Raw genomic sequence first — 15,104 nt, forward strand, 5'->3', positions numbered from 1 at the left:
ATTTAACATTTTTTTTATGTACATACATAATACATTAAAGAACATATTGTATGATGTAAAAAACATATAGTTCAAGGTCAAAAAACATAATGATCAAACTCAATAAACATATATGTTGCGTTCTTTAATGTCTATAATGTTCTTTTTTTCGTCCATATTCTTTAAAATATACATAATGTTCTTTTTTTGATGCACCATACATCCAAGTGTACTGTAAAAATTTCAATGTTCATACACTTCAAAGTCAATATAACAAGTATGTTTAGTGTTTGTTATATATGGGCATATTATTATATTCAACCTATTACAACTATTAGAAAATTAGAAGTGAATTGAATTATCTAGTCATGTCCATGTGCGAGTAAATGCAACAAGTAACAACCGAAGAAAATTTTGGATACAAAAGGCGCACAAAAAGTGTCAAGAGGTAACTTTTGAGTAATGGAGTATGACCCTAATAAACAGCATCATTCAACAAGCCCAAAATATTAGGGACCAGTCCTTGTCCAAATAACTTGGGCCTCCCAGCACCATGCCATATATTTATCATTTTTATGGACCAAACTGCCTAGTCCGGTCCATTTTCATCAAAAAAAGCACTTTTTTTTTTTTTTTTTTTTTTTTTTTTTTTTACACACAAAAAAAGAAAACAAAATAATAGCTCCTCGCATATAAAATATCAAGTATGTTGAAGATTGACCCGATTTGTAATACTTATGTCCAATCACAACTTGATTTGAGTGTATCTTCGACCCTTGATTTTGTGAGAAATCGACTTCTTAGATCATTATTACATATATATTTATAACGGGGATTTTCATGGTTTTAGTATATGTTGAACTTTAAAGACATCCCTTGGAGCTATAGAATGAAAGAAGCTAAGACGGTTGTGTATTGTACATGATTTAATTTAGTCGGAGTTGTCTAGCTTACCTTTCACAAAACTATGTTCATGTAGATCATCCCATTTATGATTAAAAAAAATAAGTACACTCCTGATTACCCAATCCCTATTCTTTAAACAGCCCAATCATTTGATTCAAACATAACCTTATCTGAGCTTGTCTCTACACGACTAATACCTTGCACAAGGGCAAATTAGTAGTTTTTCGTATGCATACTAACAACATAAAGTTGGTCTCACCATCGCATTACTTCAATAAAAAAAAAATGTTAGGGCAGATTGGACTTAACTTCATTTTACAAGAATAACAATTAAATTGACATAAACTATATAGATTGTTTATAACATAGAGTCGCATATTCTAATTTATCAAATTAGACACCGAATTGTGCTAGGATTTCAAATCCTTACATCCTACAAGGATAAGGGTAAAAATTACCGTATTTTCGTTATTACAAAGTTACAAATCAACACATAAGTTTTTTTTTTTTTAAATTTTTTTTAAAGAGCTACAAGGTCAAGTGATAAAATCCCAAAATTGAGAGAAAAGCTTTAACCACTCAATTTAACCCTTACCCTCGCAGTCTCGCCAAACATAAGAAAATGAGAAAATATGGTTTAGACTTTAGAAGCTCGGACTAATCAAACCCAGGTCAGACTAATCAAACCCATTCCTAAAAGTCCGTTGTAAGAAACACAAAACTAAACTAGGGTCCCAAAAAATTTCATTCTTCTTCGCACTTCACCTGTTCGACTTCTCTCACCTTGTTCTCTCCTTCCTTCGTAAGATCGCCGTCGATCTATCAAAAATGGTTAGAGGATCGCTCAAAAACCTCCTTTCTAAATCTCTCTCCTTCGCCGGAAAATGGCCGCAGCAGCAGCAGCAGCTCCGCCGTCTCAACATCCACGAGTATCAGGTATATCGCTTTGTTCGTCAATCATTTCTAATTTTTATTTGGATTTGTAATGATTTTAATCAGTGTTATTAGGTATTTGTTGATTTTAATTTTGTTTTGTTAATTCCATTTTTGTAATTTTCAAGAGTTTTCATATCTATTTTGGATGTATAAATGTAAGGAATTGAAGATATTAAATATATTGCGTAGTTGAATACAAGTTTGAATGTTGAATTTTGAGCTTGTGTACTTCAATGGATGATGTTGATTTGTATTTTGGGATGTTATGTTTATTTATTTTTGTAATTTGTAATACGAAGTATATGTTTGCAATTTTTAAGATTTTTCTATAACCTTTTGGATGGATTAATGGAAATGATGTATAAAAATGTGGTTAGTTTCAGCAAATTGAGCGAAATAAGCTAGGGGAAAACCTAATTTAGTCGAACCGTGTGCTTTACTGGTGCTGAATGTGGGTAGATAACGATTTATGAATAACAATGATGATGATGATGATGATTTGTTCCCGTTGTGTGTTTGTGTACGTGCGCGATTGTGAATGCAGGGTGCTGAGCTCATGAGCAAGTATGGTGTCAATGTTCCTAAAGGAGTTGCCGTATCTTCTGTTGACGAAGTTCAAAAAGCCATCAAAGAATCTTTTGCAGGCCAGGATGAGGTAAGCTCTATGATTTTTATAGCCTTTTAGTCGAGAGTTGATTTCAGTATGCTTTGTGTTTGTCTGTTTGGATATGTTTATGCAATACGGAGTAGTACTTTGGTTTTGGGGGTGGAGGTTGCTATTGAGCTACTTGGGGATCCATCTATTTATGTCGAGAGTTGATTTCAGTATGCTTTGTGTTTGTCTGTTTGGATATGTTTATGCAATACGGAGTAGTACTTTGGTTTTGGGGGTGGAGGTTGCTATTGAGCTACTTGGGGATCCATCTATTTATGTTGTGTGCAAAGCTGAAGTTTTCAACCTCTTATATTCGCTTTGAGTAGTGTCATTGTTTTAACAACATCAACATTATTCAACAGGCTTCTACTGTGGACAGGGTGAAGGGTGGTTATATTATTCAGTTTGTCCCTATTTTTTTGTATATGCCTCCACAACTCCACTTATATTTTGTGGTCACTTTCTTTTCCCTTTTCTTACATACCCTTCCTTGATCCCTAAGTTCATTCCAGATCATGACATAGATAGGCGCATGTTGTGTAGGTGGATTTGTAAAATAATAGATAATCTTGAAGCACATTACAATTACTTGTTTTTGCGATGTACGTAGTATCTTGCAACGTTGCCATAATTTGGAGGCTGAGGAAGTTTAGGATGTTGAATTGTTACTTTGTTAGTTGATTGATTTCTATGTTAATTTTTCACGTCATTCTGGTTGTGAGGCCCTGATATAAATCATTCTATAATAAAATGGATTTCCTTTATTCTGGTGTAGGTGGTTGTTAAAAGTCAAATTCTTGCTGGTGGACGTGGATTAGGAACATTTAAAAATGGGTTAAAAGGTGGAGTTCACATTGTTAAGACAGATCAAGCTGCAGACATAGCTGGTACACACTAGCCCCCTTATTTTTCATTTACATGACCTATTACTTATTTGTGCTTTTGTCTTGTTAGTATGCATTTTGTTGTTTGTTGGAACATCTCCATTTTTGCATCTCATATGTTTCTTTATGTAAACACAGAAGAAGTGATTTACTTATGTGAAATTTATGTCAGTTGAATTCTACACTGCATCTATACCTTGATTATGGGTTTGGGATGATTTCATAGCATTGACCAGTCGTGTGATACTTTTTTATATAGTATATTAAAGCCTATCTATAGCTTATTAAAACATCTATAATTTGTCATGCTGGAGCATGGAGTCATTTTATTTATATATTTAAAGGAGCTACTTGAGTTCGATGCATGATTTTCATTTACTTAAGTTTGGCTGGAGTAGATAACATCCCTGTTTCTTATCTTTGGGAATCAAGATTATCTGTAGTTTTACTTATTGGATGGCTATATGGCATTTAATTTATCTTTTGAAAATCTGTGGAATTACTTATGCCTTTAATTTATCTTTTGATTCTTTTGATTTTAGATATTTTACATACGCTCTAATTATTTCCAGGAAAGATGCTTGGTCAGATATTGGTCACCAAACAAAGTGGGCCTCAGGGAAAACCTGTTAACAAGGTAAAGTTTTATCAACATCTTGGTCTCTAGAATGGGCTGAGGAGCTCTTGGATATATGAGAAGCTAATATGGTTGTTGAAATTTCATTTTAGTAAACTATCTCAGATTCTCAGACATTTAATTCTTTGATTTTTTATGCGCTCTTTTCCTGCTCTTGCCCCCTTCCTTCACCTATGTTTTCTGTCTTCTACATCTGATTTTCATTTTATGACTATGCACAATTTTGTTCGGTTATAACTATGTCATTTATTAACTTCTGCCAATCCCCTGTCCCTATATGTTTGCTTTAATTACCTTAATGGTCCGGTCCGTGCCTTTAAGGCTTTAAGTTTGCCCCATAACACAAATGGTTATATGTCTCACACCAACCACATTTGATCCCACAACTTTTCTCTCTCATCAACTCTTCCCAACCCCCCCCCCCAAAAAAAAAAAAAAAAAAAAAAAAATCTTCCCTATGGGGCAAAAATAAGGGACGGAGGGAGTAGTACATTGGTTGTCGATTTTATTATTCTCAGTTTTTGACAAGGAAGTGCTTCTTTTATTTGTGCTATGGACTGATTGATAACTTTAAAACTTGAAGGCAATGCATTCTTTGTTGTTTTCTCTGTTTTTGCCTTACTTAGAGTGTGGCACATGCCGATGGCACTACACAAAATCTAGGCACATAATATATACTTATTTATGTTGATATATATAATATAGTAAGCTAGGGGATATATATATTAGCTGTGCTATGTTCTCGATTTATAGGTTAATGTTGTTACAGTGTTAGACTCTAAGCAAAGTAGAGTCACTAGAGTGCTTAAAAGATATGCGAGCTTCTGTATTATTTAATTTTCCAATGTATACTTGTCCTCCCAGGTGGTATAATATGTTTAAAATGTCTATTTCATTGCATGTGAAGAGGGAGTAATTTTGTTTTCTTTGAACAATGATGGAGTCATGGAATCAGTTCATATTTTTTACAGTTTGATTTATTTCGATGAAATCTTGATCATTCAGTCATTATTATTTTGGATGGCTTTATCAGTCCTGACTCTGAAATCTGAATTGTCCTTCACTGAGCATTTCATATAGTTATTTTTTTATTTTATTTTATTATTATTATTATTATTATTATTATTTATTTTTTTTTTTTTTTTTTTTTTTTTTTTAACTTTAATGAACTAATTTTTCATTTCTTTCATCACCTGATTGAACCATCTCACTCTTTTAGTTTGTTACTGTCATGAACTGATTTTTGTCTATTAGCACTGATGTTTTATAAGAATTATAACATTATTTGCTGACAACATTTCAAGAACTATGAGTGTTTTTGATGAACATTCCTGTTGATTATTCTGCACTTGTGCTAATATTAGCTGTATTACGAAAAATTTAGGGTTCGTTTGGCATCACTGTAGTTTTCAGTATTTTGGTTTTTTGTTTTTCAAAATCATATATTATATGTCATATAATGAATCAAAAATTATTCAAACTTATCAAAATCATAATAATTTTGAAAACTAACAACATAAAAGTGAAAAAACATTTTTCTTGTTTCCTGTTTTTGGTTTTTAGTTTTCAAAAAAACTGAAAACTGAAAACAAAAAACAATGCCAAACAAGCCCTTTATCTTTCTGTTTATTTTGTATCCATGCTTTCAAATTTTCTGATGTAGTAGTTTTGCTACAGCCTACTGGTCTCTACTCTACAGTTGGATTATTGTATTTCTTGATCTCATAATTTACCTCCTGCATAAACAGCTTTATTTGTGTGAAAAGATGTCGCTGACTAATGAAGTGTACTTTGCCATCACGCTTGATCGTACTACTCTTGGTCCTGTATGTCCCTGAACTTTCTTCATTTCCTTAGAATATACAGTTATACACTGTTGCATAAAATGTCTTAAAGCACTTGTGTTATACTCGTATAATTTTAACTGGGATCCTCTTGATTGTTTTTCCTTCTTGTGTTCCCTATTTGTAGCTTATAATTGCTTGCAGCAAAGGAGGAACAAGTATTGAAGACCTTGCTGAAAAGTATCCTGACATGATCATCAAGGTGCTGATACAATTGTTTTATTTTTATCCTTATATGGCTATCCTTGTGCCAAAATTTGTAATAATTTTGTAATTTTTCTGGTTAAGGTACCTATTGACGTTTTCAAAGGTATTACGGATGAAGATGCTGCTAAGGTTGTTGATGGTCTCGCTCTCAAGTCGGCTGATAAGCAGGCTTCCATTGAACAAGTGAAGAACTTATATAAGCTTTTCTGTGAATGTGATTGCACCATGCTGGAGGTATGCACAAATACATTTTATATATAGCTGCTTGTAATTCTAAGGCTATATTCTTTACATGCTTATTCTCTTTTTTTGGACAGATCAATCCTCTTGCAGAAACTTCTGACAACCAATTGGTTGCTGCTGATGCTAAACTCAATTTTGATGACAATGCTGCATTTCGTCAGAAAGAGATATTTGCTCTACGCGACACATCACAAGAGGATCCTCGCGAGGTTTGTTTCAAGAATCATTAGCTATTATCTATTCAGCATAATTTATTGATTTATTCATTGTCCTTTCTGCAGCATAGATGAAATGGCCTGTTAGAAGTTTCAAATTAACTGCTACAGTTGACTGTATCTCATAAATTTTTTATTTTGCTTAATATATAGTATTGAATTATTCCTTGGCTGTTTGTTGATGTACTTCCTTTTATGTTTATTCCAGTGTGCACTTGTATAGCAAGATCTTTCCAAATTGTTTCTATGCAGATTTGTGCTTTTTAGAAGTTGGTTACTTGCTTATGTGGGAACTGACTAAACTACTTCAGCAATTGTTTTATTGTTTATCTTTCTGAATTTACCTTATTGTAACTGCCCTTTAAAGATTTGGAATATGCTCATTTTCGAATGAAGTGTATCCATCAAGATTATAGTTATACACTGGATTTATAGATTGGGGGGAAGCATGTATTTTTTAGGGTCATTGGTTTGCTACCTTTCATTATTTCTTGTGTGTCATGCTAGATTGCAGTTTTGTGCTTATTCATCCTAATGACACATTCCTTTTTCTGGATTATCTAATTTTGAGTGGGACGGGCAGCCTTTTATTTATTTATTACTACGTAGTAAATATGTTTTTACATTATGTTGTTCACTTGTCCTGTTTATTGCCATGCATCTACTAACTCTTCTCTTATATCTTTTGTTACTATGGGGAAACCAGTTAGTGTTTCTGTGTTATATGATGTCTGATTAGCTTAATTTTTTTATTTTTGAGGGGGCTTCTAACGGTATGACATAAATTCCCCACTTGTTTGGCAGGTTGCTGCTGCCAAAGCTGATTTGAACTATATTGGTCTGGATGGAGAGATTGGTTGCATGGTCAATGGAGCTGGGTTGGCTATGGCCACAATGGATATTATTAAGTTGCATGGAGGAACACCTGCCAACTTTTTAGATGTCGGTGGCAGTGCTTCTGAAAATCAGGTAAATGGTTTATTTGATATATAAAGAACCACAAAGGGCAGTGAAATAGATGAGATTCAATCTTAGGTCTTGGGGTACCATACTACCATTTATTTTTTGTGGGAGTAGGGTGGATAAATTGGTTTAGATGGCTGTCGTTGTTACTGCATGAACTCTTTGTCTAGTTATTAATTACTAATGTGTGGAACAGGTAGTTGAGGCATTTAAGATATTGACTTCTGATGAGAGAGTAAAGGCAATTATGGTGAACATTTTTGGAGGAATCATGAAGTGTGATGTTATAGCCAGTGGGATCGTAAATGCTGCAAAACAGGTAAAATTTCAAACAAAAAACCTTTTTATTTTTATATTTGATACGTCTGACACCATTTTGGAAGCTGTATTGATTCAAGAAATTTTGCCACCCTGATGTACTAATAATACCCGTGTGGCTGTGATCTGATCCCTATTCCCAAGTACTAGATGGGCTGTAGCCTGTAGAAGAGAGGTCTTGAAACTCACCACATAGACGATATATTAATCCTTTGTAGTTGGTGTAAAAATGAACCACATTAGGATGAAAGGAGAAATGCAGGTGGTTGACTTTGTGTATAGATTTAGATAGGTTTGTTTGTAATTAGCATGACTTCAAGATTTGACAGTTGGAACCCTTTTTAGTTTATGTAGTAGCCTTTTACAAGATCCTGAACCAGTTTGAGTTAAGTTTACCCCCCCCCCCAACAGTGGTAGGATCTTTACCTGGCAGTTTTAGTTGTCTTGTCTTTGCCCAATGCAAATAGAATGTTACCCAAGAATTGGCCATATATGGCCTTTTGTAAGGCTGCTTCTTTTGAAGCTCTGATAATATACTACTTTATACTGAGCACTGGACAAGATTTTCCTGTTCCTGGTAGGATATGTCATTGTCTTATTCTGTAAATGCATTTTCATTTTCATCAAAATATCCATGATATATTTTCGGCAAATTATGAATTTTCTGATCTTTATTAGTGTTGGTGATCATGGACTAGAGCTGTTATACGTGATGTTAGGTGAAGGCTCAAAAAATGCTAAATTTTCTTGTTCAATGTATTGTTTCTCTACAAATAGGTTGCTATCTTGAAACATGCTTTTGAAGCTAACTTCATCTCATATTTGAATAGGTCTCGTTGAAGGTACCGTTGGTTGTTCGGCTTGAAGGGACAAATGTTGACCAGGGAAAGAGAATATTGAAGGTAAATTGATCTTGCTTTTTTAGATATATTTTCGTTTTTATTTTCTGAAACATTGAAGCAATTGGGGATTTGTATCCTTTTCGGGTGATCATGAATGAACTTTTATTTGCAGGAGAGTAATATGACCATCATTACAGCTGAAGACCTCGATGATGCAGCTGAAAAGGCTGTGAAAGCAGCTTCCAGTTGAGAGTTTTTCTTGATCTCCATAGTCTGACTTGGTTTCTACATGATTTCCAAGAACTTTTTTTTGAATGTCAGCTCCAATTTTGGTGGAGAAAAATTGCATATAAATTGGCATTGGCACTTGTGAGGTATAAATTTGACAAGGAGAATCTCACAAGGATACGAGTTCTCTCAAATTTTTCTCGTGGTTGTGTTAGTAACAGGCATATATCTGTATCTTTTTCAACCTTTTGTACCCCCCAGGCATCAACTTAATTGTAAAGATGAAACGAAGGGGTGTTTGCCTCGCCGACCAGGTGTTGTGAGTTTGATTCAGGACTCCATTGCATCTGAATAAATTGACATTTTAATGATTCAAGAAAGACATTCTTAGCAAATGGTGTAAAACTTTTACGGGGATTTGAGAGGAGTTTGCCATATTTTAAGGAAAGAGTTCTTACGATGCCAGCGTATTGCTACTGCTTACTAATGCCCACAAGTAGTAAGTGAATGGTGAAGATATCCCAACCCCAGTTTCCTCAGTTCCTCGAAGGCATGGAACCATCGTGGGCTTCTTTTCCAAATCGTACCATGACTGTTCCTGTTCATGGGAGGATCTTTAATCCACCATGAAAGGCATGAACCATCTCAAATCTAACCGTTTAAGTAGTTATTTAAGCACAAAAAGCCTTCTTATCCAGACCTCTCTCTCTTCCACCACAACAACCAGCCCAGTCATAAATCAAACTTACCGCCTTATTTCTTCAGGGCCACTAGAGGTGCTGCCTCCTTTTCCCTGTACTCCTTGGTGGCGCTTAGAAAATCCGGCTGCACTTTTCTGAAGACTTGGTATTTGTAAAACCTCATGTTGGTACAATTTTAATACCAAGTCTAAAATTACCAATGGACATTTGATATTGTCATTAGTGATGAGAGTAATTATAGGAGACTTCTCCATACTGTAATACATACATGCTTATACCAAGAGGAAAAAATAAACAAAATAGTTTATCACAGACCAGCAAAACCCAGATTGTGGGAGTAACCGAGTAATTCTACAGATTTACGGAGATGTACGTTATTACACAGATAAAAAGTGCATATTACAGCAACAGAAGCCCTTAAAATCTTGTGGCTTGGCTGCTTATCCTTTCACCCAGTGTGGGGAAAATGCCAAAATCAGACTACATACAAAAGGAGAATAGAGAGGCCGAGAGGGGGTGGGGATTAGGGCGCAAAATTGCATGTTCAACCTTGAATCTAAAACCACTTAACTTTGATGATTAAATTATCCTAAGCAATAACAATTTCCCTTTTCATGTCAAGGACCCTACACAGATTTTTTTGCTTATTTTGCTATCCATCAAGAACAAAAAACATCTACCAGAGTCCGTATTTCATTCTGTGCAGCTTGATCTCGAAACTAAACACAAGGCATGCGATGCTCCAACGGCAACAGAAAGAACATTGTGGGGCCCCAAGCCATCATCTTCCATCAGAAAGTTCACTTCAACAGGAGATGGATTTATCTCAGGTAACCCAGGAACCCCTAATTGAGAATCCTTTGCGTTTCCCCACATGAACAGCTTCCCTGTCGCTGTTTGAAAACATCAATGTCAGTTTCAGTATCACCGAAGCAGAAAACATGAAAGCGAATGGGCGTCTTTCTCTGGCCTCTATAGCTGAACATTAAAAAAAATTATAAAGCGCAAACAGATGACTCAAAACTGGAGTCTCCAAATACACAACCCACCTTCCCTTGAAAAACTAAAATTAAATCCACCAAGCACATATAAATATAAAGTCACATTGACTCGCTGATCAATTCCTGATTGGGACATTTCCAGGATCTCCCCATCAAAGATAACAATTCTTAAAGAACTTAAAAGTTAAACCTAACTTCCCAAAGTGTTAAATTTGCTTATTATTTCTGGACAAAAGCAAGTATCAGAGGAATGAGGAGTTCCACCTCTCCAATATCGAGTTAAAACAGAGGGGCAAAAGGGTTTGAGAGTTATTTTAGTTACTTTGAAATGCTTGTCAGCAAGGAGCCAAGGAAAAATGCAACCGTCTTAAGCAGTATAAGCACAACAACAAAATTTAATTGTACAAAGTATTCAGCTCAGGCCCACTCTTTTGCAAGTTATAACCCCCCACTTATCTCCCTTAGTCCTTGACCCCTGATAATATAAAAAGGAAGCGTATGCAAGTTATTACCTGTTACAGCTGCTGAAGCCGAGCCTCCACAGGCAATTGAGATAACACACTCGTCAGCCAGAGCCTCGATCATTGTAGGCACCTTCTGATTTTGGATAGAAGCATGACCCAGCTGACCGTGTCCACCGTGTCCCCATGAAAGCACCTTACCACCCTCTGGGATCAAATACTACATGTATTTAGATACTATAAAACAATATTTAGAAAACAAAAAGAGAAAAATTAGAGCGACATTATAGCAGCGTAAGATTCTTGAACTAACCAGTCAGAGCAAGAGAATGATATCCACCACAAGCTATTTGAACTACACGCATGTCTTCAAGGCTAGAATTAAGTCTTGGTTTCCAACTACCCACTTTATCACCTGTTCCAAGCTCATAGTTGAAATTGGCTGCCAGAACAAAACAAAAACATGTAATCTAACGATATGACGTATAGTGGCAGGCTAGCAGCAGGATCATAAGTTCTGAGCACATTAGGATTGTACATAAATTATATCAATGAGTACAAACAGTGAGCATTCAGTAATTTGCAACAGCTAGAATATCTGAAAATCATTTAGGTTTCTTCTTTTTCCTTTCGCCCTAAAAGAGAAAACAAATGTCACATACCAAACTTATACGGAGTATTCTATATTGTTCCCTTTTTAAATATAAAAAGAACTTTAATATTCGACTACGTAGAGATTGGACTAATTTTCATGAAAAAAGCATGTAATACTACTGAGTACTTCACATTATAAACCCAGTAAGATGGAGAACATCAATACAAGCCAGTTGAATGGACAGGACAGCAAACTAGCAAATTGAACACTTCAAGAACAGGAAAGACAGTGGAATACAAAGCAGGCATATTAAAGTATCCTTAACCAATTAACAGATGTATCTATGTCCATTGTAGCAAATCCAATGGTGAGCGAGCAGATAATGAAATCAAGAATGGACAATGCTTTCACTTTGATGGGAAATCTATAATAGAATAGCTATCAATAGAAAAAAATTGTGGATGTGTAGTGAATCATTAAAACTAGATCATAATAAAGAGTAATCTGAGTCCAAGATAATGTCATGTAACTTTCATCAGAAGTCATACAACTCTATATAACAGAATATGTAAATAACAATAGCCTGAAGTCATCTAGATGAGAAAAAAGAAATTACCTCCCCAACACCAAAGTTTCCCTTCTTCTGTCAGTGCCATTGTGAAAAAACCCCCACACGCCACAGCAGCAGCAGGAACCGGCATTCCTTTTACTTTGCCTGGGACGCTAAGCCCACCTGTTTGGTCAGGGCCACGTCCAGGACCGCGACCTAATCTACCGTCTCCTTCTTCTCGACCCCAAGTGTATATCTCACCTGTAATGAAGAATGAACATCAAGAGAGCACGTAAAAACTAAATCACAACCATGCCCTCTTTGCAGCTAGAAGCAAAGAAAAGCAAATTCAGATTATTCACTATCTAAAGAGAATTATCAAGATAGACAAATAAAGTGCATCGCTGTTTTTACGTACAAGTGGCAAACCTTGAAAATATCAAATGGGTCACATGTCAAATTAAAGTTATCAAATCAAGAAAGGAGAATCTATTGCAATACCTTAAATAAGATCTTGTGGACAAGGTATCATGCAAAATACAACCTCATATAACACTCCACAAAACTCAAACAAACAAAATAAATAATAAATAATGAGAAGACAGAACACATACATAGAAAAGGAGAAAATACAGCATAGCCCCAATAGAGCAACACAAGGTAAATTTTCTGCAAGCAATCAACACACCTGATTCAGAGACAGCAGCAGTATGTGTTCCACTAGTCGATATATGTTTAATTTTTTCTGTCCAAGGACCTTCAACTAGCTTAGGAATCAATTCCCTTGTGAAAACGGAATGACCAAGAGCACCAAAACCACCATAGCCCCTGCAAACTTCATTATTCAAAGGTAAAACCATCAAGCTTTGCAGAAATTAAAACAAACTCATCAGAGTTTGTAGAATCAAAACCAATTAATCTATGAAACACACTCCCTTTGTCTAGTGATGATTTAGGCCTTTTAACCCACCTAGGACTTGATGAAGTCATATCCAACAATTCAACAAAGCAAAAGAGTATAATTTGGCTTCATATTACAGTGGACCAAATAAAACTTATCAGTAACTACATGCAATTCTTAGTGTGAAGTAGCAAATTATGGTGCATTTCAGATCAACATCGATTGGAATTTGTAAACAAACCTCACTATTATTGCATGATTAAAATGGCAAACATTTAACCCAAGTACCCAACCAATCCCATACACCGGGCCCAACTTAGGTAGAACTAATGAACTCAAGAGCCTACTAGAGAAGTAAAACAAACTATATTCATTTTGTTGAAGAACTCTCCTATAATTGATCTCATATTTGGAAAAAAAAAAGTCCTCTAAACTCTAAAGTTGTCTGAACTACAACATCTATTGATGCGTGGAGAACTGGCACCAATTGATCCATCCAGATGATCTCAAAGATGTACAATTTATGCAAATCAAGTGAACATTTTGTAATAGAACTGAATATATAATTGAAAAAACTGTTGACATAACTAAAATTCTCTTTTTTCCTAGAACTGTTAGCCAACACAATCGCACAATCTTGATTTATTTTTGCATGTTAATCTCATGATCAACTGAACATTTCCCTGGTAACCATCACACAAACATCCAACATCATGAATTATAATCTTCACCCCATAATCCTACACTAAAACTAATACTTCATGGCTTCATGCAATTATCTTTTGTCCACTCTCCATATAGAATTTCATCAAACTAATCAACTCAATAAACCATTATATAAATCCAACACAAACTTCACTAGTTAGCTAATCATGATACAAGTAACAACAACAGTTCCAATTACTCTCAATTCTCTAACAACAACAATTCCAAGAACTTTCAGAGACGGAAACTACCAAAACTAACCACATAACAAACAACAATCAAGATAGAAAGAAAGAAAACTGACCAAGTAAAGATTTGTCCAAGAGAAGTGAGAGCAACAGAGTGAAGCCCACCAAGAGCCAAACCCTTAACACCACTCAAATGAGGATTCAAAGTAGGAACAAACACAGAATCTTCATGACCTAACCCTAATCTACCACCATCACCTTTACCCCAAACCCAGAACTGCCCATCAATCAACACCGCAGAATGAAACAACCCACATGAAATTCCGACCTCAACCCCCGATTTTTCCGGCAATGGAGGAGAGAGAGACCCAGGAGATAGAGGGAGACGAAACGAAGGAGGGACAATGAGGGAAGCAACTGGGGTTGGGTAAATGCGAGTTTGCTCGGTTCCACTGCCGAGTTGACCTGATGAACCTCGACCCCATGAGAGGAGTTGCAGGGAAACGGCGTCGTTTGAGGGGTTGGTGGGTTTGTAGAGAAGAGGAGGTTTCTTGGTGGTGGTTGGGGTGGTGGTGGGTTTTGGAGTGGTGAAGGATTTGAAGGTGAAGAAGGTTCGAGCATTGGTTATGCGGCGGTAAATGGTGCTGGAGATTGTCATTTGATTTGGGTTTAGGTGAAGTGACTAGTGAGTGAGTCTAGTGATTAGTGAGTGGGTTTTAGAAGTTTGATGACCCGATTCACCCTTTGGACTAATTTGGATTTGGGGCTTAATTTTTGTCGGTTTAATTCTCGTTTTCTTTCAATTGTTATTTTGAAATATTAAACATACACCAAGAATCAATGAGATCATAATGCTTTGTTTGTTTATTTAGTATCGCAAAAACAAAAAAAAAAGGATTGCATTTGTTTAGAGAAATGAAACTGTATATTTCAAAAAAAAAAAAAAAAAGAGAAATGAAACTTTATACCTTAGGGTTCGTTTGACATTGTTGTGGTTTTCTGTTTTTTGATTTTTTAAAAGTATATGATATAATCCCTATAATGAATCAAAAAATATTTAAACTTATTAAAATCATGATAATTTTAAAAACTGACAACTGAAAAGTGGAAACACCTTTTTCTTGTTTCCTGTTTTTGGTTTTCAA

General features: G+C 35.4%; 2 protein-coding genes across 3 annotated transcripts; one reads left to right on the forward strand and one right to left on the reverse strand.

Moving 5' to 3' along the window:
• Positions 1-1,597: 1,597 nt before the first annotated feature.
• LOC110681960 (succinate--CoA ligase [ADP-forming] subunit beta, mitochondrial) lies at positions 1,598-9,252 on the forward strand. Its single transcript, XM_021858150.1, has 12 exons — positions 1,598-1,821; positions 2,366-2,476; positions 3,252-3,363; positions 3,933-3,997; positions 5,746-5,823; positions 5,969-6,043; positions 6,130-6,282; positions 6,366-6,500; positions 7,311-7,475; positions 7,666-7,788; positions 8,618-8,689; positions 8,802-9,252. The coding sequence occupies exons 1-12, from the start codon at positions 1,714-1,716 to the stop codon at positions 8,877-8,879; spliced, it is 1,275 nt and encodes a 424-aa protein (XP_021713842.1). The 5' UTR covers positions 1,598-1,713; the 3' UTR covers positions 8,880-9,252.
• Positions 9,253-9,870: 618 nt separating this feature from the next.
• On the reverse strand, positions 9,871-14,989 carry LOC110681959 (ultraviolet-B receptor UVR8-like). Of its 2 annotated transcripts, none has more exons than XM_021858149.1 (6): positions 14,076-14,989; positions 12,854-12,993; positions 12,232-12,426; positions 11,334-11,435; positions 11,072-11,227; positions 9,871-10,451 (listed from the first exon to the last, which is right to left on the reverse strand). In XM_021858149.1, the coding sequence occupies exons 1-6, from the start codon at positions 14,615-14,617 to the stop codon at positions 10,252-10,254; spliced, it is 1,335 nt and encodes a 444-aa protein (XP_021713841.1). In that variant the 5' UTR covers positions 14,618-14,989; the 3' UTR covers positions 9,871-10,251. The 2 variants fall into 2 exon arrangements, with proteins under 2 accessions (XP_021713841.1, XP_021713840.1); XM_021858148.1 differs by having other exon boundaries at positions 11,334-11,462.
• Between the last annotated feature and the right edge of the window lie 115 nt (positions 14,990-15,104).

The sequence above is a fragment of the Chenopodium quinoa genome, unplaced genomic scaffold, assembly GCF_001683475.1.
Source record: "Chenopodium quinoa cultivar QQ74 unplaced genomic scaffold, ASM168347v1, whole genome shotgun sequence".
In the NCBI taxonomy this organism is placed as follows: Eukaryota; Viridiplantae; Streptophyta; class Magnoliopsida; order Caryophyllales; family Amaranthaceae; genus Chenopodium; species Chenopodium quinoa.